Below are 23227 nucleotides of genomic sequence, written 5' to 3' on the forward strand. Positions count from 1 at the left end.
GTTCTTGTCGGTGAGCCGGGGTCAGGTATCACATACAGATGTTCATAAACGGTCGCCGGTGAGCGCGCCGGCCAGACTGAGGCCCCACCAGCGTCAGCCGGTTGGGGAGGGGGGGGGGGGGAGGCTCGCCGGCCGGGCCGGGCCCCCCGCATAGCTGCCAGCGGCCGGCGTGCGGTGCTACATCTAGAGCGACGCCCAGCCCGCGCGCCCGGTCCGCAGGCGGCCGAATGAGATCTGAGTGAAGACACGCCCAGGTGCTCCGAGCAACACGCGCGCCCACACAAGCCGAGAAGCGACAGTGAGGTAGTGAGCGGCAGAAATGGCGCGGCGGCCGGTGCGCCGGGGCCAGCCGCCCGGCGGCCGGTGGCCGCGCGGGGCCGGCGTCGCTCGTCGCCAGTCTGTGAAAGACCGCGAGCGGCCGAGCCGCCCGTCCGCCCGCTCGCGGCAGCCAGCAGCGCCTACGCAGTAGGCGGCCGCGCCGCAGTCCGCGCCTTGCGCACGCGCGCTGCGAGTCGCGCGCCCTCTACAGCTACGTAACCACGAGAGTTGCAAGTCCAACAAGAAAGGAGACCATATGCTCTGACTGAGGGCGGCGGCGACGGCGGCGCGCCGCGCGTCAACAATTATCACTATGGCAACACAAACGTCGTCCGGCAAACGGCAGTTTGAACACTATGATTGGTGGGATGAGGCGGGGGCCCCGGCGCAATCGGGCGCCACCCGGGCCGGCCATCATTGGCTCGTCTTGATCCGCTTGCGGGTGGTGTTGATGGGTGGCACCTGCTGCGTTGCCAGCGCGCGGAACGCCTCGGCGATCAGGTGCGGGTGCGAGGTGATCATCGACTTCCAGGCCGGCGTCTCCATGATGTCCGTGGCGTGGCTGCGGGGGCGGAGGCGCCGTCAGAAGGGCAGCGGGCGGGGCGGGAGCACCGTCAGAAGAGCAGCGGGCGGGGCGGGAGCGCCGTCAGAAATACAGCAGGCGGAGCGGGACGCCGTCAGAAGAGCAGCGGGCCGGGCGGGAGCGCCGTCAAAAATACAGCGGGCAGAGCGGGGGCGTCGTCCGATGGGCAGCAGGTGGGGCGGAGGCGCCGTCAGAAGGGCAGCGGACGGAGCACGGACGGGTGACAAGTGAAGAGACCGACACACGGTGGTTCAACAATAAATCACAGTATAAAAAACAAGACCACACATGAAAGACAGCATGCGACACACACAATCAGGCCGATTGTGTTGTTCCTGGGGGTAATCCATTCCGACCGGAGAACCCCAGCGCTGGCGGCTGGTGACGAGCTGACTCACATGTTGATGAAATCGACGGCCTGCGCCTTCAGCTGCTCGGCTGAGTGCAGGTCGGCCAGGATCAGCACGTCGGCGGCGTTCTCGATGCTGAGGTTGGCGCACAGCGCCTCCTCGCACATCACCTTCAGTCGCTCCATGGCGTACTGCGGGCGACAGCGGTCCAGGGTCAGCCAACTGGCGCGCTGCACACTCCGCGCTTGGCGAAACGGAGCGGGTTGCATACAGAACCCGGGGAACACCGGCACGAGAACACCGCAGACGCTCGGCGTCGGCAGCGTACGTCATCTACAAATACGCTATAGATACAGCTGCACAGCGCGCGTCATTCTCAGCTTGAAAGCTGTCTGCTGACACCCCTTAGCGGTTGCCATGGTCCCCAAACCCGGCTGCCGATCCGTGGTCCTCAAATTCGGTTGTGGGCGCGCACCTTGTCTGCGGCCGCCAACAGATCATCGGCCATCTTCTCCAGGTTGTTCGTCTTGCCGGTGTAGATGAAGCGCAGCATCTCGCGCAGCACCTCGTGGTCCACGTCGGTGATGTCGACCCGGTTGTGTTTGCGCTCTTCCATCTCGTGCTCGAACATGGCGGCGAACACTGGCGAGCGGGCGGCCAGCAGCGCCTTGTGCGCCTGGAACTCGCGGCCGCCCACCGACAGTGTGACGTCGCTGAAGCGCTGGCTCTCGAACAGCTGGCCCATGTCGTCCGAGAGTCGGCAGTCAGGCACCTTGAACTGCACCTGGTTCGACTGGCCGTAGATGTTGACGCTGTCGGCCACCACGCTCACCTGCAGACGGAGCGCCAAGCTGTGGTTAGCTACTACGCCCACAGATGGCGACTGCAGCGCCCGGACGCGGCCGAATTCAAGGTCGCGCCGCAATTAGCCATTCATGAGGCCGTCGTCACGCGATAGCCGAGCGCATCGGCGACCTGCAGCCGGCTCTTTAAAGCTGGTCAGTAAATCACCGGCGAGAAGCCCCGGTGCCCGCGGCGCCCACTGACCTCGCAGAAGAGCGTGAGCTTGTCGTCCGGCAGCAGGCCGTTGGCTTCGTCGAGCAGGAAGTCGCGGCGGATGAACTTCTTGAAGCCCCAGTCCTTGCCCTGCACGAACCGATAGGCCCGCTGGCTCTCTGTAACGGCCGACCGACTGGCGTGAGGCCGGGGCGGGCCATCATGCCCATATCGGCGCACGAGGCCCGTGGTTAGCCGCGGAGCAGCCGGATCAGCGGCCGTCGGCTCGCCGCCTTTTAAAAGGCGCATATTGTTTTAACCTCAAAACGGGATCGAGGGCGTCTGTACTTGTAAACGTGGACGGCGAGAGCAAAGAAGCAGCCATCCCACCCTCAGACGCATTGAACAATGACCCGGGTACGTTGCATGGAAGGACAAAGGTAATAACATCGTCCCCTGTCGCCACCTCCTCGCAGGATCCGCCTTGGAACTCACCCATTGCCTTTGTTTCCTCCCGCTTGGCATTGAGTATGGAGAATTTGAACTTTGCCCTAACTTCTTGCTTGTTGCATGCTACTAGTAGAAGATATAGCGACAGGTAGTCTTTACTTTCTTCGTCTAGTCCCTTAGGGTTGACTCTCAAACACCTGCAACAAAGAAAACACGCGTCAGCGATGCAGCGACGTCCGTCTGATGACAGATAACCGCGGCCGGGCGTACCAGGAAGGCTTGTGGCCTATCGCGGGAACGAGCAGACACGTGACCAGCCCTGGATCCGTCCCTACATGACGGCCCGCTGCATTCCTCACAGCCTACCGTGCAGCCGGGCCCGGCGCCTGGCGCCTGCAGTCACGTCACGCTGTCGGGTCAAATCCTCCGGCGGCCGGCGCTCGGGGTACCACCGCCAGGTGCTACATATCCCACAACCACAGCCGGGAGCCAGTCAGCGATGCGGGTGACATGACCGCCGGAGCGAGCGGTCACTATTGCGGCGACAAGTCTGGCTCGTGTACTGTTGTACACGCGTCGGTGCGCCTGTCCGCCACGACCACCCCTGGCCACCATTACCAGCGGCGGCAGCGGCGGCGGCGGCGGCGGAGGGCCGCGAACAAAGGCTGCGCGGCCAGTGGCATTGGACGGCGGACGGCCCGCCGACCGGCGCAAGGCTCAGTTTCGGTCGGCCGGCCGGCGCCGAATCACCTCTACGGTTGCGTGTGTCCTCAGCCGCCGGGATGGCGTATCCTTGGGTGCTTCCTAACCGGCGGCGACGGCGGCAGCGGAGGGAACAGGTCCGCCGGCGCACGTCCAATGACGCCCGGGCCTCGGCGCCCCGGTGCCGGCGAAGGTCCGCCCGTCTGCCGCGTCCGCGCCGCGCAAGGTCGCCAGCAACAGGATGCTGCCATGGGCACGCCACGGGCTGGTCCGGCCGCTCAGGGCGCCGCCGCGTCGGGGTGGTCGGCCGCTACAGTCTGCTGCCGGTCGCGCCGTCAGACAACCGCAGTACCACCCCTTTCCCTCGGAATATCCGGGCCAGCGCGGCTGCCACGGCGAGGGCGCGTCTCCGTCGCCGCCCGCGCCGTCAAATCAGCGCCGAGACGGCCGGCGCCGCGCCGCGCCGCTGCCGTCCCAGAGCGCCTCCTCTTCCGCCGCATCCAAACAAATAAATCGCGTCTAACGGCCGGCGCGTCGGCACGGTGTAAATCTCCGGAGTCGGGGCGCGGCACGGCGCCGCGCGGGCCCGGGGCCGGACGGCGGGTCATCGGCCGGCCGCGCTGCGGGTCAGGGGTCACCGGGGGGAGGGGGAGGGGGCGGGGGCGGAGGACGCGGCGAGGTCAGCGGCGCGCCGGCCGCCGCGCCGGCCGCCGCTGACCGCCCGCTGACCTCTGCACGGCCGGGCATTGATCAGGCGGCGGCCGGGCGGCGCCGACCTGCGCCCACGCCCGCCTCACCGGCCGGCAACAGCGCTTCGATCGGCCGCAGCGGCCGGAGCCCTCCCCGGGGACGGCCTCCGGCTGCCGAGTGGGCTCCGCCGCCGCCCGAGCCGCGCCGAGCCGCCGCAACAACCGTCAGCTGGTCGATGACAGGCCGTCTCGGCGCGGCTCGCTCTCCGTCGGCCGGGCGCTTGGACGCCGCGCGTCCGCCCGGATGACAGCCCGGGGCGTGCCGGCGGCGGCCGGCGAGCGTGCCGGCGGCGCGAGGGGTGCGCCCGCCGTCGGCAGTCGGTGGTCCCAGCGCTGCGGGCGGCCCTCAGGCGCCCCGTTTCCCAACGCCGCCGGAGGGGACACGATCGCGGAGCTCCCGCAGCCCGTGGTGTCACTCGAGCACGGCGCGCGGTGGCGCCGCAGCGGTTGCACAAGACCAACAGGCCGTGCACCACGCAGGCGACGTCTGATCGTGTCCACCGGCCTGGTCCGAACTGCTGCTACTGCCACGGACACCGGTCGTTATTGCGTGGCCCGAGCATGCTCGAGGCGCTGACCCTCGTAAACGACAGACAGGTAACTGCGGAGGTATCAGCAACTATCCATGACAAGCGAAGGGGAAAGTTGCACCTGCCAGAAACCCTATGAGAGCCGTCAGTCAACCCGTCCGCCGCGGGCTCGTAGCGCTGCCTGCTGACCCGCCCCATGGCGTCATTACTCACCACTTGAGCTTATCGTTGGCACCGGCTGAGAAGGTGGATGACTTGAGAACCTCGCCCATCTCTTCGCGGCAGAAGCTGAAGTTGTTGATCGTCCACATGTAGCTGAACTTGACCACTTTCACCTGCGGACAGAGTGGCGAATGTGAGCCCGGGGCTCGACCCGCGCGCGATCCCACGGCGCGTGAGGCAACGCGCCCGCACATTTGGGTCGGTAAAAGTGACGCACCGAGACGGAGGCGCCGGGCCCGCCCGACCGGCGCGTGACCATCGCGCCGACCCGGTCCATGCATGGCAATCATCGCCCACCCTCCCACAGCCACACGCACTGCAGCCGCGCGGCAAAAACCGGCGGCCGGCGCACAGGCCGGCCGCCGGCAGCACGGTCCGATTTCGTCAGCAGCTGGGAAAGGTGCCACTCTCCGGGCGGCGACACCGTTTGCCCAACCGGGCCGGCGCCGGCGCCGGTCGGCCGCTGCAGCCCGGTCTCCAGCCGGACAGCTGTGCAGCCCCGCCCCGCCCCGGTGCCTGCGCACCGCACTAAAAATACGCCCGCCGCGGGGTGAATGACCGACGCTGTGCGGGTCGAGCGCGGCGGGCGGGCGGGCGGGCGGGCGGCGGCGGGGGCGGGGCCGCGCGGCCGCGCTGGGTCAGCCAGATAACTGTCACCGGCCCGCGCCGCGAAATGGGGCAGAACGGTACACGGCCAGCGCCGGCGCTGACCGGGTCAACACGGCCGGCCGGCTCGCACTGCCGTTACCCTGGCAACGGCCCCGCGCGTCAGGGCGGCACCCTCCCGCCGAAACACCCCGGTGACTGCGGTCCGCTTTGTCTGCGGCGCTTCTGTCTGGGAGGGCCGGGCGCGGCACGGCCCGGGCGCCCCTCACCCTCGCCCCGCTCCGGTCCCCTCAGTCATTTTTACCGGCCCCACTCGGCCGGCCCACCCCTGCAGGCAGCGATTATCAGCCCTCGGCGCAATTATGCAACCCTTGCTGCGTCTTTGTCGTCTGCGCCGTCGGAGCCTCCGCCGTGTGGGGAGCCGACGACAGACGTCTGCCCAGCCACCGAGACAACCGGCCGCCCTCTACGACCGCGGCGCCCACCTGGCTGCGCCGGCCCGGGCCGCTGTCTGGCGCTGCGCGGGGCCGGGGGAGCGCAGCGCGGCCCGTATGGCGGCCGGCGCGACACCCGAGAAAGCGGCTCGTTTCTCTGCGCGGCGCGTGTCGCCGGCCGCTGGAGAAACTCGTTCATCGGCGACGTGGTGGCGGCCCGCGCGCGCGGTCCGTGAAAGCGCCGCTGACCGGGTCGAGACCCCGGCCGGCCGGCCGCACGCACGCCGCTGCACCAGTTCAGTTTGCCGGGGCAGCCGGTGTGCACAGCGACCGGGACGGCCAGGGCGGTGGCGGCCAGCGCGCTCAAAGGCGCCGGCCGGAAGTGACGCGCGCGGCCGGGCGGCACCTGCGCGCGCGCGGCGGCAGCGGCGGCGGCGGCGGCGGCGGCGCACGCGTGCCCGGCCGGGCCCCGCTCGCCGGCGCCGACCGTGACCCGGCCCCCAGCGCCGCTCGCTCGGATTGAAAGGGCCGCTAACGGGCACAAGGGCGCCCCCACGCGGACAGCCGCGACGCGCGCGCGCGCCGCCCTTCCCACGCGCCGGCTCCGGCGACGCCGCGGAAGCCTGCAGCAGCCGCCCGCCAGACATGGTGTCATCAGATCTGATGCGCCCATGCAAGCGGCTTATCTGATTAGTCGCACATATGATCAGGCACCGCGCTCCCACTTCCCTCCGCCGATGACTAGCAATTATTGCAATCAGGCATTAGCATCGGAACAAAGGGATGATGCTGGCAGTTGCCGAGTTTGACTTACAACGGCGCGCATCACTTACTCCGCGGCCCGTGCGGCCCGCGGTCTGTTGTCTGTTGCGCATCACTGTCATCGCGGAGAACCGGCCGCCAGCGCGACACGTATGCGTAATACAGCCCTCTCTCCTTCACTTTCTATATGCAACAGTGTTTTTCACTGCGTGAAAGTCCCCTCTCTGCGGCAGTAAAGTGGCACGCCGCAGATGCGTTTCTCTCTTTCTCTTCGCCCGCACCCAGGCCTGCTCCGTTTCACTGGACGTTTTACGGGCAGGCGCTGTGCCCGGGTGACGCCGATGCCACGGGTCGGGGGGGGGGGGGGGGGCGCAACCGGACGTGCGGCCAGTTAGCATTGACCCGCAGCCAATAACTGGGCGGCATCGGCCGACGCCGGGCCGGCCAGATTAACCCAGTTGAGCGGGCCGACCGTGCTGGCCGACCACGGAGGCTGCCGCCGGGCCGCCACATGGACGGCCCGGCCCGACTGCAGCGCCAGGCCGCCGACGCCGCCACGCAGCGCGCCCACTTGGCAGCCGGCGGCAGCCCCAGAATACCGCGGGCGCAGCCGACGCCCATGCCAGTGCCTGCTGGGCCGAGGACACGGCCGCTGCCGCCGCGCCGTCGGCGAGCGGACCCTCTCCCGCGGCAGCTCGGGTAGGGGAGGCGCGCGCGACCCCTCCCCTGCCGCCGCTCCCCTCAGCGCGTGCGTCCCCTCTTCGGCGCCTGCTACTTTCTCTGCGCCGCCCTTGTTCCCAATACGGCATGGAGGCCGCACGTCGGCCGGCCCCGAAGTCCAAAGTCCCCAATACGGGCCGGCGTATGTCACGGGCCGTACGCACACCGCCGGCGGCGAGGTTACGCCCCCACCGTCGGCCCACGCATACGCACGGGCCGGCCACCGCCGCCGCACCGGGTCAGGGCGAGGCCGAGCGAGGGCTCGACGTCAGCGCACCGGTGAGCGTCGGCAATCACCTCACGGCGACGGCAGCGCGCCCTGCAGAGCGGCTCCCCTCGGAGAACGGTCGGCGCTGCGCCGGCGGCCCATCTCTGTCGCCCGTTGCGTCACCGGTTGCCAAATGAGGTCGTGGCTGCTCGCGAGTGCATGAGCCAGGCGCCGCGGCCCGTCCAGCACCGCGGCCCGGTGACCCGGGCGTGCGTGCGCCCGCCCATCCTCCCAGGTCATCCGTCACTCAGGCAGGCACTGTCCCGGCGCCAGGAGCCGCCACCGAGGCCGACGCTCCGCACACTATCGCCTCCACCCGGCAGCGGCCGCCGTCACCCGGCCTGGCCCGGCCTGGCCTGACGGCGGCCCTTCGCCGCGGCGCCCTTCCAGAGCGAGCGGCGGCCTCGCCGGCCGGCCGCCACAATGAGGGCAGCGCGCGCCGCCGGTGTGCCACTGGCCACCTTCGGCCGGCGGCGGAGTGTCAGCGGAGTCATAGGCCGCCCGGCTTCGCCTGAAGTGGAACAGGCCGGAGCCCAGCGGCCCGCCGCAGATGGGTTAGCGCGCGCGGCGGCCGGCAAAACCTGCGGCGACGCCCCGGCGCTGCGCGGCCCTTCTCGCCGCATCCTGCAGACGGGACGGAGCGGGGGGGGGGGGGGGGGGGCGCCTAACGCCCGGCAGGGCAGGCCGCGAGCCCAGACAAACAGGACGACCGCAGCGCGGCCGGCACGGCGAGCGCTGGCCGTCATCCGGGGCGGCGGCTGGGTCGCCCGGGACACGAGGTCGGCGCGCCGGCCCGTGTATTTACCTGACCGGGTCAGCGCGCGGCGCTAACTGGGCCGATGGGAGTCGGAAGTCGCGCGCCGCCGCCGGGCACGGCCGGCCCGCCCGCGCGCACGCAGCATGGGCCGGCGGCCGACCGCTCGCCTTGATCCACTTCGTTGGCGGCGGCGGCGGCCGGGCGCGTCTCCGGCGGCCGCCGCCGCCGCCCGTCCGAGTGACAGCCAGGAAAAGCCATCGACACGTCGCGCGCCGGCGACCTCCGGGACCGGCGGCTGCTGCCCGGACGACGCCGCTCACCGGCCGCTCGTGCGGAACACGCGCACGCCGCCGAGCCTGCCGGCCCACCTGGCAACACGAGACACCGGGCCCAGCCGGCGCGTCCCTCCCCGGCGCGGCTCGGCCTCGTCCGCCCGAACAAAGGGGCGACGCGGGGTCGTCGGGCGCGAGCCCGCCCGGCCAGCCGGCCCCACACAAAGTCCGTCGCGTCCCGGGGCCGACGTCGGCCGGCGGCGGCGGCGGCGGCGGCGGCGGCGTCAGCGGCGGCTGCAGCGGCCGCCACGCGAAGGTCACGCCGCCGGCTCGGCGGCATCCGGCCAGCCCCGAGCGGCGGCTCATCCCCGCCGGCGGCTGCGGGGGCGGCGCGGTCGCGTGCGGCCCGCCGCAAGCCAACCGCCGTCCGCGCCGCCGCCGCCGCTCCGGCTCCGGTGATAGCGCTCTCTGAACATGACACAATCTGGTGGGGCTGAACGTTGATGCAGCGGCCGTCAGCTGCAGCCACCCGCCCGATAGCTGCCACCGACGCGGGCCGCCCAAGCCCGGCACGGTCGGTACGGCGCGCGATACATCGCTGAGTATGGTCTTCCGAGCGCGAGCCGACAACAAACCCCGACCTGTGCCCAATTGGACGCCCCGCCGTCGGTCCGCCGCGCCGTCGTCTTGCCGCGAGCGGCGCAGCGCCCTCGGTCGGCCGGTCATCGACGCAGTCGCCGGCCGGCGCAGTGACCGCGTCCGCGCTGTGAACGACCCCGCGCGCCGCGCCGGCCGAGCGCGGCCGCGCCCGCCAGCGCGCTGCTGCGTGCGCCGGCCGGCTAACCGCTGGTTCAACGCACCCGCAGCCGGCGGCGCGCGGTGGTCGACCCGCGTGGTCTGTGACACGACGCCCGTATTGATCGCTGGGGATGCGTACCTGGCGGGCGGCGGGCGGCGGGCCGCAGGTCCCGGCCCGGTCCCACCGGAGTGGACGGGTCACCTCCGCCCGAGACCCGAGCGGCGGCGGCGGCGGCGGCGGCGGCGGCGGCAGGGCTCGGCTCAGCGTGGCCACCGCAGCGGTCCCGGGGACAGAGTGGGCCGCCCGCCGGCCAGGTCACCTCGGAGCGCCCCGCCACTCAGCGGGACGGTGTGGGCACGTTAACCTCTGGCCGGCCGGTCGGCCAGTCGGCCCACCAGCTGACCGGGCCTTGTTAGCGGTATTACACCGTTGCGGCGGGCGGTCGGCGCGCGCGCGCCGCGGTGCGTTGACCGGCCGGCCGGCACAAGGTCGGCGGCGGCGACGGGCGGGCGGCGCTCGTGTGCTCCGGTCACGCGACGGCGCCGGGCCGGGCCGACCCACCGTTACCGGCGCACGGCCGAGCGGCCGCCGCCAGACCAGCCAACGGGACCCGGCGCTGACACGCGGCCCGGCGCCGACAGCCGCGCCGACGCCGGGTCAACGGAACCCGCCGCCGACGACGACCGAGAAACACACCGCGCCGCAAGGAATGTCACCGGTCAGTCGCCGACGCCGCAACAGGACAAAGCCGGCCTGCAAACACCACCCAGACGACCAAATCCACCGCATGTGCGCCACGCGCGCGACCCCACCGCGCGGCTCAGGTGCCAGTCAGCCCATTGTCGGCGGTCGACCGCGTGCATCCCGTCGCGCGGGGCACGCACCTGACACACATTCTGTAGCGTCGGGCTTTTGTTTGGGCGCGTCGCCGGCCGTGTAACGTGACGCCACCGGCACCCGTCCGGCGGCCGGTGCCGCGCATCAGATGGCGCGCCGGTGCAGCGCCGCCCCCCCGCGCGCCTGTTTGCACCCGCCCGCGCCGGCAACACGCGGCACAGCCGCCGGCGCGCATGTTTGCGCCGCCGTCGTCCGGCGACAAACAGCGTGAGTGCGCGCGTTTGGCATCCGGCGACCTCGGAGCGCGATGAGCCGCGGACGGCGCCGGGGCCGCGCCGCTGTCCGCGCGCCCCTTTCACCGGCGTTCGTGTGCAATGCTGGCCTCGTTTCGCCGGCGGGTTGGGTCGGACGGCCGGCGGCCGTGCGTGCCGTGGCCGCCCGCGGCACGGCCGGCCGGCCACGGCGCGCCCCATCCCCGGGTCGGTCGCACTTTCCACTGGCGGCGCGGCGTCCGCGTTCACACAATGGCCTGCCGCCCGCCCGGCGCTGCATCACATTCACAAACGCCGCCGCGCGGCGCCGCGCACTCTCCTGCCCACTTTTACTTTGCGTAATACTACGGCGCGCACGCGGCGACGGCGGTGGTCCTGGTGAGAGGCGACCGGCGAGGGCGCTGTGACGCGCGGGCGAGCGACGACCGTCACCAGGAGGCGGCGGCCCGGCCCGGCCAGGCCAGGGTCACCAGCCGCCGGGCAGGCCACCGTCCCGGCCGTAACCCACGCCGCTGCGCCACCCAGATGACCCGTAAACATAGATTTCTACTCTGGATTTCTCCCCGCACTGCTGCTCTGGACGGGTACGCGGGAAAATTGAAGGTTTCACCACGTTCCGATTCTGATTTTTAAATTTCGAACACAATAACGCCGCCCGAAGACAGACGGGAAAAGCTGCGGTCTTTCCGTGGGACAATGCAAACGGTCCGGCGCGCTGGGCACGAAGAGCGGCTGTCGTTCTGTTTCTTAGGTTTTGACACGTCCGTTTGACATTTCACATTTCTATGTTCGCTCGCGACCAAGCCGATGGCAGAGCTGGCCGGCGGGAATAAACAATAGCAGACGGCGAGGAGGTGCCACAAAGTGGGGTTCCGGGGAAGGGGGAGGGAGAGAGAGCGGACGGGGGCGCTCACACCTGCCCCCTAAGCTCCGTGTCCTTGGGGCACCATGCCAGACGACACTGAAAGGATCCGTGTCGCTGGGAAACCATTATGAGCGGCCTACAACGCTCCCAGGCAGCAAAGGCGTCCGAACGCGCTGCCAGTCCAATCGCATTAAGGTGCCCCAAAGGTGCGCGCGCGCGCGCCGCTCAAAGATCGGACGCCTAAGACTGTATCACGACCGGTTCGACGCCGGCCACGCAATCCAACAGGTCTATAAATACGAACAAAGTGTCGATGAACGCCCGCAAACCTCAGTCCTTTAAGCCTGTGCCATAAATCTGTTCAGCTCCGGCGTTCACGGTCGTTTGTGCCGGAGAATCACTTAGCGGCGCGTAGCACCCGGCAACAGCACACGCGCACGTAACAGGCGCTCACGCACAGCTGGCCAGAATGCGCAGACCCGGTCGCCGTCCGCCCCCTTCCGACTGCGGGCCCCGGCGTGGCGAACACAGCAGCCGTCGCCGGGCCGCCTCCCCCGCCCGGCGAGGGGGCGGCACTCCGGCTCGGCCGGCGTGCAGCTTCGGCGGCCCCGTCCGGCACCGCACCGGGCCGACTCGGCTCGTGCGCAGACGAAAAACGTCGCCGCCCGTAATCCGGGCCATGTGGGCTGGCGGCGCCGACCGACCAGCAGTGCGTGGTGGCCCGCTCACCGGTGGGCGGGCGGGCGGCGCATCCAAACCGCGGCTGCATGGTTAACTGCCGCTGGTCGGCGTCGTCCTCCGCAGAGCGGCGGGGGGATGACGGCGGGGCCTTGACGGCCGGCTCGTCCCCCGCGCGCCAGCAAGGACGGCAAGGCCAGGAGAGTGCAAGTCCTTGTCCCGGTTGGGAGCAGGCGCCGAACTAATCTCGCGCCCGCCGCGGCCGGTGGGCGTCGCGCCGTGTCGAGTGTCGCGGAAAGTGCGGCCGAGCCGCACCGGCCTGACGGCGGCCGGGCGGCGCCTCGGCCCCAGCGCCCGACGCTCGCCCTTCGCCCGTCACCGGCGGTGGCACCCGATGCCGCAACTCGCTCGCCGCCGCGGAGAAAGTAGCGGCCGGCGCGCGCGCGCCGCGCGCACCTTTCTCCGGCCGAAAGCTCGCCGCCGGGGCCCGGCTCTCCGTGTGACGTCGGCCGACGCTCGCCGACGCTCGCCGGCGGCCCGGGCCGGCCGGGGTCGGGTCAGCCGCCGCGCCACACCCGCGATGCGCAGGAAGTGGCGGCGGCGGCGCGCTCGCGCAGTCACCCCGCTCCGGCGCTTGAACCCGGGCCGAAAAACGCCGGCGCGACTTTTTGTCACGGCTGGGTAAACGACCGGGCGGCCGGCCGACGGGCGGCGGTCTTTTTGTGGCGGGCTGGCGGCGCGCGGCAGGCCGCACCCGTTACCGTGTCGGCAGCCGTGTCCGCTGCGCCGCCGGGTCGCGCCGCTCGGCCGGTGACCCGACGGAGCGGGCCGGCCCCGGAGCCTCGCCCCGCCTGGCCAGCCGCGCCGATAGCGACGGACAGCCGCTGGACACTGATGAACGAGCACGCCATCACACCGCCGTACAATACAGCCCGCCGGCAAAACACGGCCGCAGACCTGTCCAAGCCGACCGACCGACCCGATTAATCCCCTCCGAGCATCGACACAGAAGCAGGTACAAAACAGCGGGCACCTCTGACCGGCACGGCGCGCCCTGTCGCCGTCCGGCGCAAAAACCAAACACTCTGACTCACCGACGCGGCTTGGACGAGCGCGCGCGCACCCGGCACGAATCCGGGTCACATGGAGCTTTTTTTACCCGGCTATCTGTGCACTTTTCTCGCTTGTGTGTTTATCTGAGCGCCAAATACACGCCGTCGATGGTTCGTACCCACGCAAATTGCGTGGCGACCCAATTGGCCTCGCCAGACGTGCGACCCCGATAACGCACCTTGTCGGGACGGGCGGGGCGAGGGGACGGGGGGGGGGGACGTCTCGAGGGCGTCTGAGCCGAGCCGAAACGGGAGCAGCCGACGCCAAGAAAATCTGGGCTGCGGCCTCTGCGCGCGGTCCGCCTTTCACGTGCGCACGAGGTCATGACCTGAAGAGGCCGGGCCCAGCAGCCGGGCGGTTCCGCGTGCGCCTGAGGTCGCTATCGGCCACGAGTGGGACACGTCCGGGCGGCCCGGCCAGCACCTCCCTGTACGTGCATTCGCTCCGGCAGTGTGGACGGCCGGTGGCGGATCTACTCTGCGCGGTGCCGACGGCGGCGTGGCAGACGCCGCCGCCCTCGTCGGCTGGCGCCCGGGGGCTCAGCGCCGGCACGCGCGTGGGTGCAGTCCGGGGGCCGGCCGGGCGCCATCCGGGGGTCGGCCGGGCGCCGCTCGGGCGCCGGTTCCGGGCGCGCGCCGCGCCGCGCCCGGCCGAAGGCCACCCGTCAAGGATCGGCGGCTGGAGGACGGCACGGCAGCCGTGCAGCAGCGGCGGCGCCGCCGGGGCCGGCCCTGAGCGGCGCCGTCGCTGCACGGCCGCCGGCTGCTGCCAGGCCGCCAGCGCGCCCCGGCCCTGCCCGGCGCCCGTGTCGGCCCACCCGGCGACCTCGCGCGCCGCTTTTCGCAGCAAACGGGTCCTTATCCGGCCCGATATCGCGACCGAGTGTCCTTTGTCAAACCGCCGCGCTGTGCGAGTCCTTCAAACCGGGACACACAAATATGGCCTGCCTGCCGGTCGGGTGCGGAAATCCGGCGGCGCGACGGCGCCGTCGCTGCCGGCTCCGGCGCTCGGCGGTGCCACCGGCCGGGGAGCGGTGCGCCGACCGCAGACCGCTGCCGCTCGAGAGCGGTCCCGTCGGGGCGGACCGGACCCCGCGCCGCCGCCGAGGAAGTGTGTCACACACCCCGTCAACGGGCCTTATCGGGGGGAAACTCGGCACAGAGCGCTTTCTCGCTCTGCAGGCGCGGCGCCCCCGCGCCGCCGCGTGGGCGGAAAACGGCCGTGCCGTCGCCGCCCCGGCTCGACCCGAACCGACCTCTGCCGAGGCCTTCAGGCCGGCCGGCGCGGCGCCGCTCGCTTTTTGTGCCGTGCAGCGGCGGCGCCGCCGGTGGCAGGACACGGGCGACGCGCGGACAACAATCGCCATTGAGGGGCGCCGGCGGCTGGCCCCGTTTCGTGCCGGCCCGCTCTCACAATAGTGGCTGACTGACGTCTGCGCTGGGGCGCTCGCGCCCCGGCACATTGCACGGCAGTCGGTGTAGCGGCCGGGCGGAAACACGCGGCGGCGGCGGCGGCAGCGGCCTCCGCGCGCCGCGCCGATCCGCCCCGGGTATCGCCAATGCCATCGACGTCAAACAAGCCTTGGAGCCGTGCGGCCATTGGACGCGGCCGCCGGTCCCGCCGCCGAAGGTTAGCCGTGCACGGCTGTCCTGGCCGCGCCGGCCGGTAACCGGGCCGGGAGCCGTGGCGCGACGGCAGGGCGCGCACCACCCCGCCGCCCGCCCCCCAGCCGTCCACGGGCCGCGCGGCCAGACGCACACACGTGCGTCGGCGGATGCGCCATCTACGGCTCTCCGCGACGCGATGGCCGGATACCGCCGTCTGGCGCGTCCGCGGCGCGCAGGCCGCACACGGCCGCGGGCGGCACGGGCGGGTCAGTCAGTGACGCGGAGAAACACCGCGTCCTAATGCAATGCTTACACTCACGCAGAGCAACTACGCCCAGCTGCCGCGGCCTCCGGGCTGATGGGTGGCGCCGAGGAGTGCTTTGTGACTCACGCTCTGTAGCAACGCCCCAGCGATGGCCAAATATTGACACGGGTGCCGCATGCCTAAGGCGCTCACCGTGCAGCCGTCGGCTACTGCCTGCAGTTGCACTAAGTCCAACTGCCTACCCCTCCCTTCAACTGCCTCCCCTCTCACTGACTGCCGCCCCCTCCCTCCAATAGAGCATCTGACGCTCGGCTGAGTCTATCAGTCTGAGTCCAAGTCGTCTGGGTCACAGTCGTCACGTCAGAGTGACGCATCAGCGTCAGCCGGGCCGTTGGCAGCCTCCTTCCGGCCCGGGTCACAGGGCGGCGGCGCGCGCCGCTGCCGCCGCCCGCTCTCTGGCGCGCGGCCGCCTTTCGAAAGGTAGAAGTGTTGCGCGGTCCGTCCGAAAGCTCTGACACCGTGCGGGCCGCGTGAACGGCGCGAGGGCACGCCGTCGCCGCCGAAGAGAGTGGCGGTGTTGCGCGACTGCTCCGGTCCGGCGGCGGCGGCGGCGGCGGCGGCGGCGGCGGCGGTCGGGGCTCGCGCTGGCCACTCACCCCGGCCGAGCGGGACGCCGCAGCTGCGCCGGACCCTGCCGCCGGGCCGGGTTGGTGACCGCAGCCCCACGCAGCCGGACGCGCCGCGTCAACAGGGTCGGCCCGCGCGCCACGCGCCGCCGGCCGGCCACAGACCGCACACGCGGAGAGCAGGGGCTGTGGCGATGGGCGGCACCGGTCCGGCCACCGCCCTGGGACTGCCTGGGGGACCCAGCACACCCATCGGACCCAACGGACGTGTCTCAGCGGCCTGGTGGGTCTGGGGCGACCCAAACCGAATGCAGTGATTTCGAACGGTAACCGGCATCAATCTGCTCTCCACCTGTGCATGTATATATACATATATATATATATATATATATATATATATATATATATAATATTGAAGCAATATCGCTCAGACAATTACGCTAAGCGTTTGCATTAGTCCAGAAAAAATAAATAATAGAGCACATGGCCACCAAACAGGTTCAAATACGGGTCAACAGAGCAGTCGAGTAAGCCTTCGCAAAAAAGCTCCACATATGTTCACGTGTGACAAATTCGGCTCGATAAGTGTCTTAATTCCAGCCTTGACACACAGAAAATGTGGTAAGCCTTGCCAACAAGAAGATTCCATCTTGCACGTCACACACGCCGCAAAGAAGTAGAGCACCGGTGTCGGACCTGGCGGGTTCTTTGTCCGATCCATCAGCACGCCGTCCGTCCTGGCGCGGCGGCGATCAGCTGATGAACTCAGCTGGCGTCGGCGGCCGCCGCGGCGCCATCAGCTGCCGTCCCGGCCGGTAGGTGCATTGTCCGAGGAGCGGCGTCCGCGCCAGCCGGCCGGCACGCTCTGACGCGGCGCCCCACCGGACGGGGCGGGGGTCAGCGGTCCCGCGCAGCCTTGGAGGCCGGCCCGGGCGTCGCTGTTCGCCCCGCGGAGCGCGCGGTTCCCGCGGCCACGGCACGGGCGGTGACTCGAGGGCCGGCGCCGGGCCGACTGAAGAGCCGCCCATCCGACCTCCAGCCGGGTCATCACCTCAGCTCGCACAGCCGACAGCGGCCGACCAAGGTCATCGCACCGCAGCGTTCTCGAGAACAGCAAGACGCCGATGGTGCGTGATTAATTGAATTGGCGCCAAGCCGTTACGACGGCTATTTATTACTACCGGTATTTGCATGTGCATCGTTAGGAAGGGGACTCACAAAAACAGTTCACCATTGAAACAGCTGTCCTTACTCTCGACGATAATGATCAAGCCGACGCAAACTAACCGAACAGGAAACACTTAATTAGTCGCGTATATCTAAGCGCTGTTGCCCACGGTTCAACCGTGCCCGAAGCTGACACCCCATTGCCCGTCCCACACTGCTTTCTCCATTGCACCGCGTCAGGTACCCCCTTTGTCTCTCCCAGTGTCAGTGCCGGTGTCCGTCCCAGCGCCAGTCCCGGCACGGATCGGCCCGGCCCAGCCACGTCCGTCACCAGGCTACGCCCGGCCGTTCCTGACGCGCCCGGTCTGTCGGGCCCGGCCAGCACCGGTCCGCACACGTCCTGGCCGCCTCCGCACGTGCCGTGCCGTGCCGTGCCTTGTCGGTCGGCACAGGCGAAGAGAGACAAAGGATGGTGAAACCATCCAGCGGGCCCTACTTTTCCCTCCAGTTTCACCCGGGTAAGAGCGGCGCGGGGCGCGGGCGCGCTCTCTCCCTCTCCCCGGGAAGAGCGGTCGGGCGCGTCCCGCCGTGCCGCGGCCGGCCCGGGTCGCGTCTCGCCGTGCTGCGGCCGGTCCGGGCTGCGTCCCGCGCCGGCCGCCGACGCCACGCTCGCGGTGCCCTGCGTCCGGCCGGCGCCGCAGGGCACAGCTCGACCAATGCGTCACAGCGCGCCGACGACGGACCTCGTCCGGCATTGGGGGGGGGGGGGGGGGGGGGCGGGGGATATTGACCGGATTTTTCCCACGCACTGTCGAAGGCTTCACGTGAGGTTTCCCCCGCGTCTGGTTCGGACCGCTCCAATCCCCCTGGCCACGCCACCCCGCGGACCAGTTGTCCTCCCGGGGAACGCTCGGCGCCGCAGAGCTGCGCCGGCCGCGCGGCCGGCTCGGAGCACCGCATTGTCCGGGACGACACCAGGCCGTGTCAAGCCGTCGCGCCGCGTCGCCGCTCCGTATCGAGCGAGCAGGCAACGGCGAGGTGCGCGCGGCGCAAAACAACACCTCAAGGCCCCGGCAGCTGTCGCGGCGCGGCCGACGGCACAGCTGCGACCGCCGCCGCCGCCGCCGGCGCACAATAGGTCGCCGGCGCGCTCGGCGACGGCCAAATAGGTCGCGCGCTGGTGGGGCGGCCCGGCGGCGCGTGCGTTCGGCAACGCTGCCGCACGTCGACGGCTGACCTATTTCCGTTTGGACCGGGCGCACTGGAGGGGCCCCACGCACAGTCCCAGCTGGGACGATCAATGCCGGCCGGGACGGACGGTGGGTGGGGGAGCGGCGGCGCCGGCCCCGCCCTCTCGCCGCCGGCAGCGGCCGTATCGACGAGGCTGGCCGGGAGGAGCGCACCGCCCGCACGCGTGTAATCAATAGAGCCGGAGCCGGAGCGACCAGCTCGACGGCCGCTGGGAGCGGCGCCGCCGGAGCTGGGCCGAGCACGCGGCGGCAACAGGAGGCGGCCGCGGCTGGTGCCGCTCCCGCTCCCTCCCCGCACGCACGCGGGGCCCGGCAGCCACGCTCAGACACGCCAGCTGTGCAGACCGGGCGCCGAACGGCGGCGACTCAACTCACCTGCGTGAAGCACCAGTTCTCGGCGGTCGGCTGAGAGTTCTCGTTGGACGTGGGCGGCGGGCTGGAGACGCGCGAGACGGCCATGGCCGACGAGCCGCGAGGCTGGGCGCACGCCTCGCTCACCATCGCTCGCCTGCGGACAGGGGCGGTGTCAGTGGGAGCCGGCCGTGTCTCTTGACTCTCCGGGCCCGGTCGCGCCGACCAGTGAAGCGGCACGGTCGCCGCACCCCGCCTGGGAACGGTTGGCGGCACTGAAGCAGGGCGGAGTACTGCAGGCTCCGATCGATTTAAAGACAGCGTGTGGCAGCGCCACACGCAGCCAAATAATGCAATGCAACTCCTCTTCGAGCCACCTGCACAGCCAGCGGCGTTCTGTCGTCCCTCGTGTGCGATCGCTGGGCGCGCGTTAGATTGCTATGCAGATACCCGATGATCGCTGTACATGTGTTCACGAGAGAGCGCATCAAACTTCACGCTGCGTACCCCAATGTCGTAATCAAATGCTTGGGAGGTGAGTCAAGCAACACTCGGCCGCTTTGCCAGAAACATGGGATGTCGAGGAATTACGTCAGCATCACAGCGCCGTCGGGCTAATCACAAAAATCCACAGCCGCCTTAGTGGTTACACATCTAAATAATCCGGCTACAAATACACGTCATCTACACCCTTTAAAGCACACCAGCCATCAGGTCCGAGCACAAATCCGCCTAAAAGGCATCGAGCATCAAAACCGCTGCCCAGCTGCCATGCTCCGCACAATACAAGTCTGAGCTCCGACACTCTGTCGGAACAGCGACTCTCGCTGTTCCAGCCGGTCTGCGATAAAGCGGGCGCAATATCACCCACATTTTCTGAGCGATACCCGCAGATTTCAAGTCGCCCTCCGGTCCAGGCTACACAGCTAGGTAAAACGCGGTTTTCCCAAATTTCATTAGACTGTTTTTCACCAGTGCTAGGTCTCGGCACAACGTCGGGACGCTGTCTGCTATGACGACAACTTCGCTGGCATCCTACGTCAGTCGGCCGTGAAAACAGACCCCATCCATCTCTCCCATGATGACATTCTCGCAATCGTTCTCCATATATTCCAACACAAGCTGAGCTGTGTCCCATGGCGTTCTTTGGAAACTACTTAAAGTTCTGATGACGTCCGCTGGCTGGCGCGCCATACCCGACGCCTTCGGTTCTGCTCTCCGTTCGCGTCTGGATACAGCCGGCACTTCCCAGCTCCCTGACGTCAGCAAACCATTACTTAGTCAATCTGGTAGGTCAGACAGTCTGGCAAGCAGACTCGCCTGGCCTTCCCACCTGCTCCCAATAACATTAAGCCGACTTCTTTCGTTGTCCTGATTGAAGCCTTTCAGTGACATTTGGCTTTTGCGTAATTTCGGGCTTCCGTCTGAACCGACACCTTCCTTCGCAGAATAGGGGTACACAATGGCGGCCAAAGGCAACTACAATCCTGTAGCAATTTTTGGAAAAGCTGCTTGCCAACATGCTAGTTTGGATCTCCTTTTTTCCTGGTCATCACAGCATGCCTCTATGGATGGCTGGATGGACTGTGATTTGTATCAGTCAAAACCCTCTGAGCTCTATATAAAATCGCTACAGCTCTATCACAAAAATACAGACTGTCTTTCACCCATTAGTATCAGTATTTCCCCACAGTCACAGATGAATGCTAACAGCCAGAGTAAAGATGTTCCCATAACTGAATTATACCTCACACATACCTACTATTTCTTAATTTGACATGTGAGACACTTTTTATGGCCCCCATCAAACTTCACATTTCAGCTGATTTAGCATTTACTGAAAAAACTTGATTGCTATCCTGTTTCAATGTGCCTAAGTAGAGCAAACAATGATCAGATGTGACATTATCAGCACCAATGATGGCCCCACCATACATCACCAAAAACGGAGTGCAGACAAGCAACTGTCCTAACATGCTGGCCATGTGTGTGACCAGGAAAATCCCAGAGTCCCTGGCAGCATGCCATTCAATGCACAGAGCAGACAACATGCCAGGAAACTGAGTTGGAGCATACCATGGTCATTGTCAATTTTCTTTCCATGTACGCATTCAGTGAGTGCAGGTCCAGCTGCTGAGCAAGTGCTACTATTTAATAAGTCTTGCTGCTTCCATGAAGAGAAGCATTAATTATTTCACACAGATCAGCACATATTGGCCATACAGTTGTGCATTGCAGCTTGCAAGGCACAATAACTTGCTGTTTGGATAGCATCAAATGGTAAATGCTATTCTCAAAACTTAAAAAGCCTTACATAAGGTCTACTCAAGCAGTTTTCTATTAATTATCCAAAAAGCAATCAATTCACGTTTTAAAAAGCACCTTTGGTACAAAACACATCATGAACTAAAATATTAACAGCTTAACACCATAATAGCTCAGTGTACTTCATCAGCAAATATAACTTCCCAACACGCCAGGCCATACAGTACTTATTGAATGAGGCCAGCACACAACAACTCAACATAGCCAACTTGACAATGATGTTGTTCATGCATTAATGTCTTCGTAAACCACACTTATTAACTGGAATAGGCAATGCACAAATCCAGGTGTGCACATATGCTGTGCAGCATTTCCACCAGTGTTGCAGGCTATTTCCAGTAAGCATGGATGTGTGAAACTTTTGTAATGCTGCATGATACCTGCCTCTAGGATTGCTACAGCACAAAGATAAAATAGTAACTATCATTTTGGATGAAAACATATTTGTCTGCAATAGAGGTCAAAACAAAAGATCAGCAAATTGCAACATCATCCACAGGCCAGCTTTTACAGACCAAAATTAAATGAATTGTAAGAATAAAAATGTAAGCATTCAAAACCTTCATGATATATGAAAGCATAGCATTCAACATTTGCACTATGGTGAAAACCTCACACATTGTTGGACACAGCCCAGTCTGCACACAGTTTGAGAGAACATGCAGAGTCACATGCTTTCAAAGGCATTGATACCAGGAGTGTCCTGTGATCTACTTTTGGAGGCATGGGTGTACACAATGCACAGTGGATGAATTAACCAAATGTTATGATTTGAACAGTTGCGACACACCAGACACCACCCATCAAAGTTTAAGTGTGCTAGAGCATTGAAAACTTTCATATATATCACGAGAATTGACTTGACCATTGCTATGCACCTTATCAATACCTGTCTAATACGAGTTCATTCCAAAACAAACATGGCACACGTTCCCAACGCATTAGTGGCAATTGCCGCGCTGCGAATCTGAAGATATTTATAGTTGCTCTGCAGCTAGAGTCCGAGAATTGCGATAAGCCTAGAGTGGCTGGTAGCATGACAGAATGCGACCATATTGACGACAGCACTTCACTCACCCAGAAAAGAAACTGGTAGGAATGGAATCCAGCGTTCCAGTTTCACGGCACACAGCACAAAATATCTACCAAGACTGCCGTCCGCCGCCCACTGGGATCCCGAATTGCAATGCACTGCAGTCGGGCGGAGTGCTGGGTGGGCGTAACTCAGAAACGTCCTAAATCGCAGCGCGAGTGCAGCGAACGAGGACGGCCGTAGCGCACGCGCCGTGTGCCACGAGAACTGAGCCACCCCAGCTCTCCTGCAGCGGTCCACTCCCGACGGCGTCCAGCGGATCTCTGGCATAGCGCAGATATTTTGAGCGTGGAGGTCACAGATCTGGTTATTCACTGGCGCCGCGGAGGAAAGTTGCTCAGCGGACGGCGCGGCTCGGGGGAGGTGAATGGCGAGAAACGAGGAAGTGTTTTGTTGAAAGTAGTGGACGACTGTGGACGGAGGATGAGGCTGTAGAGTGTAAATACTACTTTCAACCCGCCAGGACGCATGTGGAACAATCGGAAGGCAGACGGGCCAGCCGTTTCAGGTATACCCGCGACCTCACGGAACAAAGTCGTAAAATGCGTAAACCGCTAACCACGAACGGGCGCTCACCATGGTAAACGAGTGTCAGTTTTACGACAATTAAGGAGCGTCCGTCAATGAATGAAGACTGAGTAGGCAGTGACTTTGTGCAACTTTTGCTACCAATGATTTGGTATAAAATTGTGTGACGTGTTCACTTCCGGGTAATAATCGTTTATCGTCACATTTAGGGGAACGCTCGACATTTGATGATATTGGGGCAAACATCAGATGTGGTAAATGAGCGCACTTTTAGGAATTGGTATGCTTTTAAATGCAAAAACTGCTCTAGAAAACCTAATATTTGTATTTCGTAACTACCCTCCTCAGCATGTCATGATTTGATACGTCAGTGGGCCTTGCAAAAAATGAATGAGAGCCAGCTGACGGCCGGTATGTTTGGAAATCATGCTCACAAATTCCACATAGGCTGCACGATTAAATCTGCAATTCTTCGCGAGCGTGTAGCTCACAAACTAGAGGTGTACATGTCTTAAGAAGCGCGGGGCTGCATACTGCACCGAATGATCTTCAAGATGGCTATTTCATTTCAAAACCCCGTCCAAATGTGGAGCACTCCCTTTAAAAGGAGTGCTTCACATTTGTTCAGAGCACAAGGACTTGCCACACTCAGATATTTTGAGTGCATGCGCAGGCGCCCGGGCAGGGCAGTAACCGGTTGGTTAATTTATAATAAATGGGATGAATGTGTCA

At 66.2% G+C, this 23227-nt stretch overlaps 1 protein-coding gene across 1 annotated transcript; it reads right to left on the reverse strand.

The window, feature by feature from the left end:
- Positions 1–435: 435 nt before the first annotated feature.
- On the reverse strand, positions 436–22201 carry LOC119112669 (speckle-type POZ protein B). Its single transcript, XM_037236910.1, has 8 exons — positions 21952–22201; positions 18574–18706; positions 4892–5013; positions 2743–2894; positions 2299–2426; positions 1727–2083; positions 1300–1442; positions 436–880 (listed from the first exon to the last, which is right to left on the reverse strand). Exons 2-8 carry the CDS (start codon positions 18697–18699, stop codon positions 733–735), a joined length of 1176 nt encoding a protein of 391 aa, XP_037092805.1. The 5' UTR covers positions 18700–18706; positions 21952–22201; the 3' UTR covers positions 436–732.
- Positions 22202–23227: the final 1026 nt, after the last annotated feature.

This window comes from Pollicipes pollicipes, unplaced genomic scaffold, assembly GCF_011947565.3.
Source record: "Pollicipes pollicipes isolate AB1234 unplaced genomic scaffold, Ppol_2.1 Scaffold_7261;HRSCAF=8764_pilon_pilon_pilon, whole genome shotgun sequence".
In the NCBI taxonomy this organism is placed as follows: Eukaryota; Metazoa; Arthropoda; class Thecostraca; order Pollicipedomorpha; family Pollicipedidae; genus Pollicipes; species Pollicipes pollicipes.

Coding starts and splice junctions, on each gene's coding strand:
- LOC119112669 (XM_037236910.1), bottom strand. CDS start 18,699: ATGGTGAGCGAGGCGTGCGCCCAGCCTCGCGGCTCGTCGGCCATGGCC. Junction 2,084..2,298: donor AGCTCACGCTCTTCTGCGAG/GTCAGTGGGCGC, acceptor CTCCGTCTGCAG/GTGAGCGTGGTGGCCGACAG. Junction 1,443..1,726: donor TGTTGGCGGCCGCAGACAAG/GTGCGCGCCCAC, acceptor TGTCGCCCGCAG/TACGCCATGGAGCGACTGAA.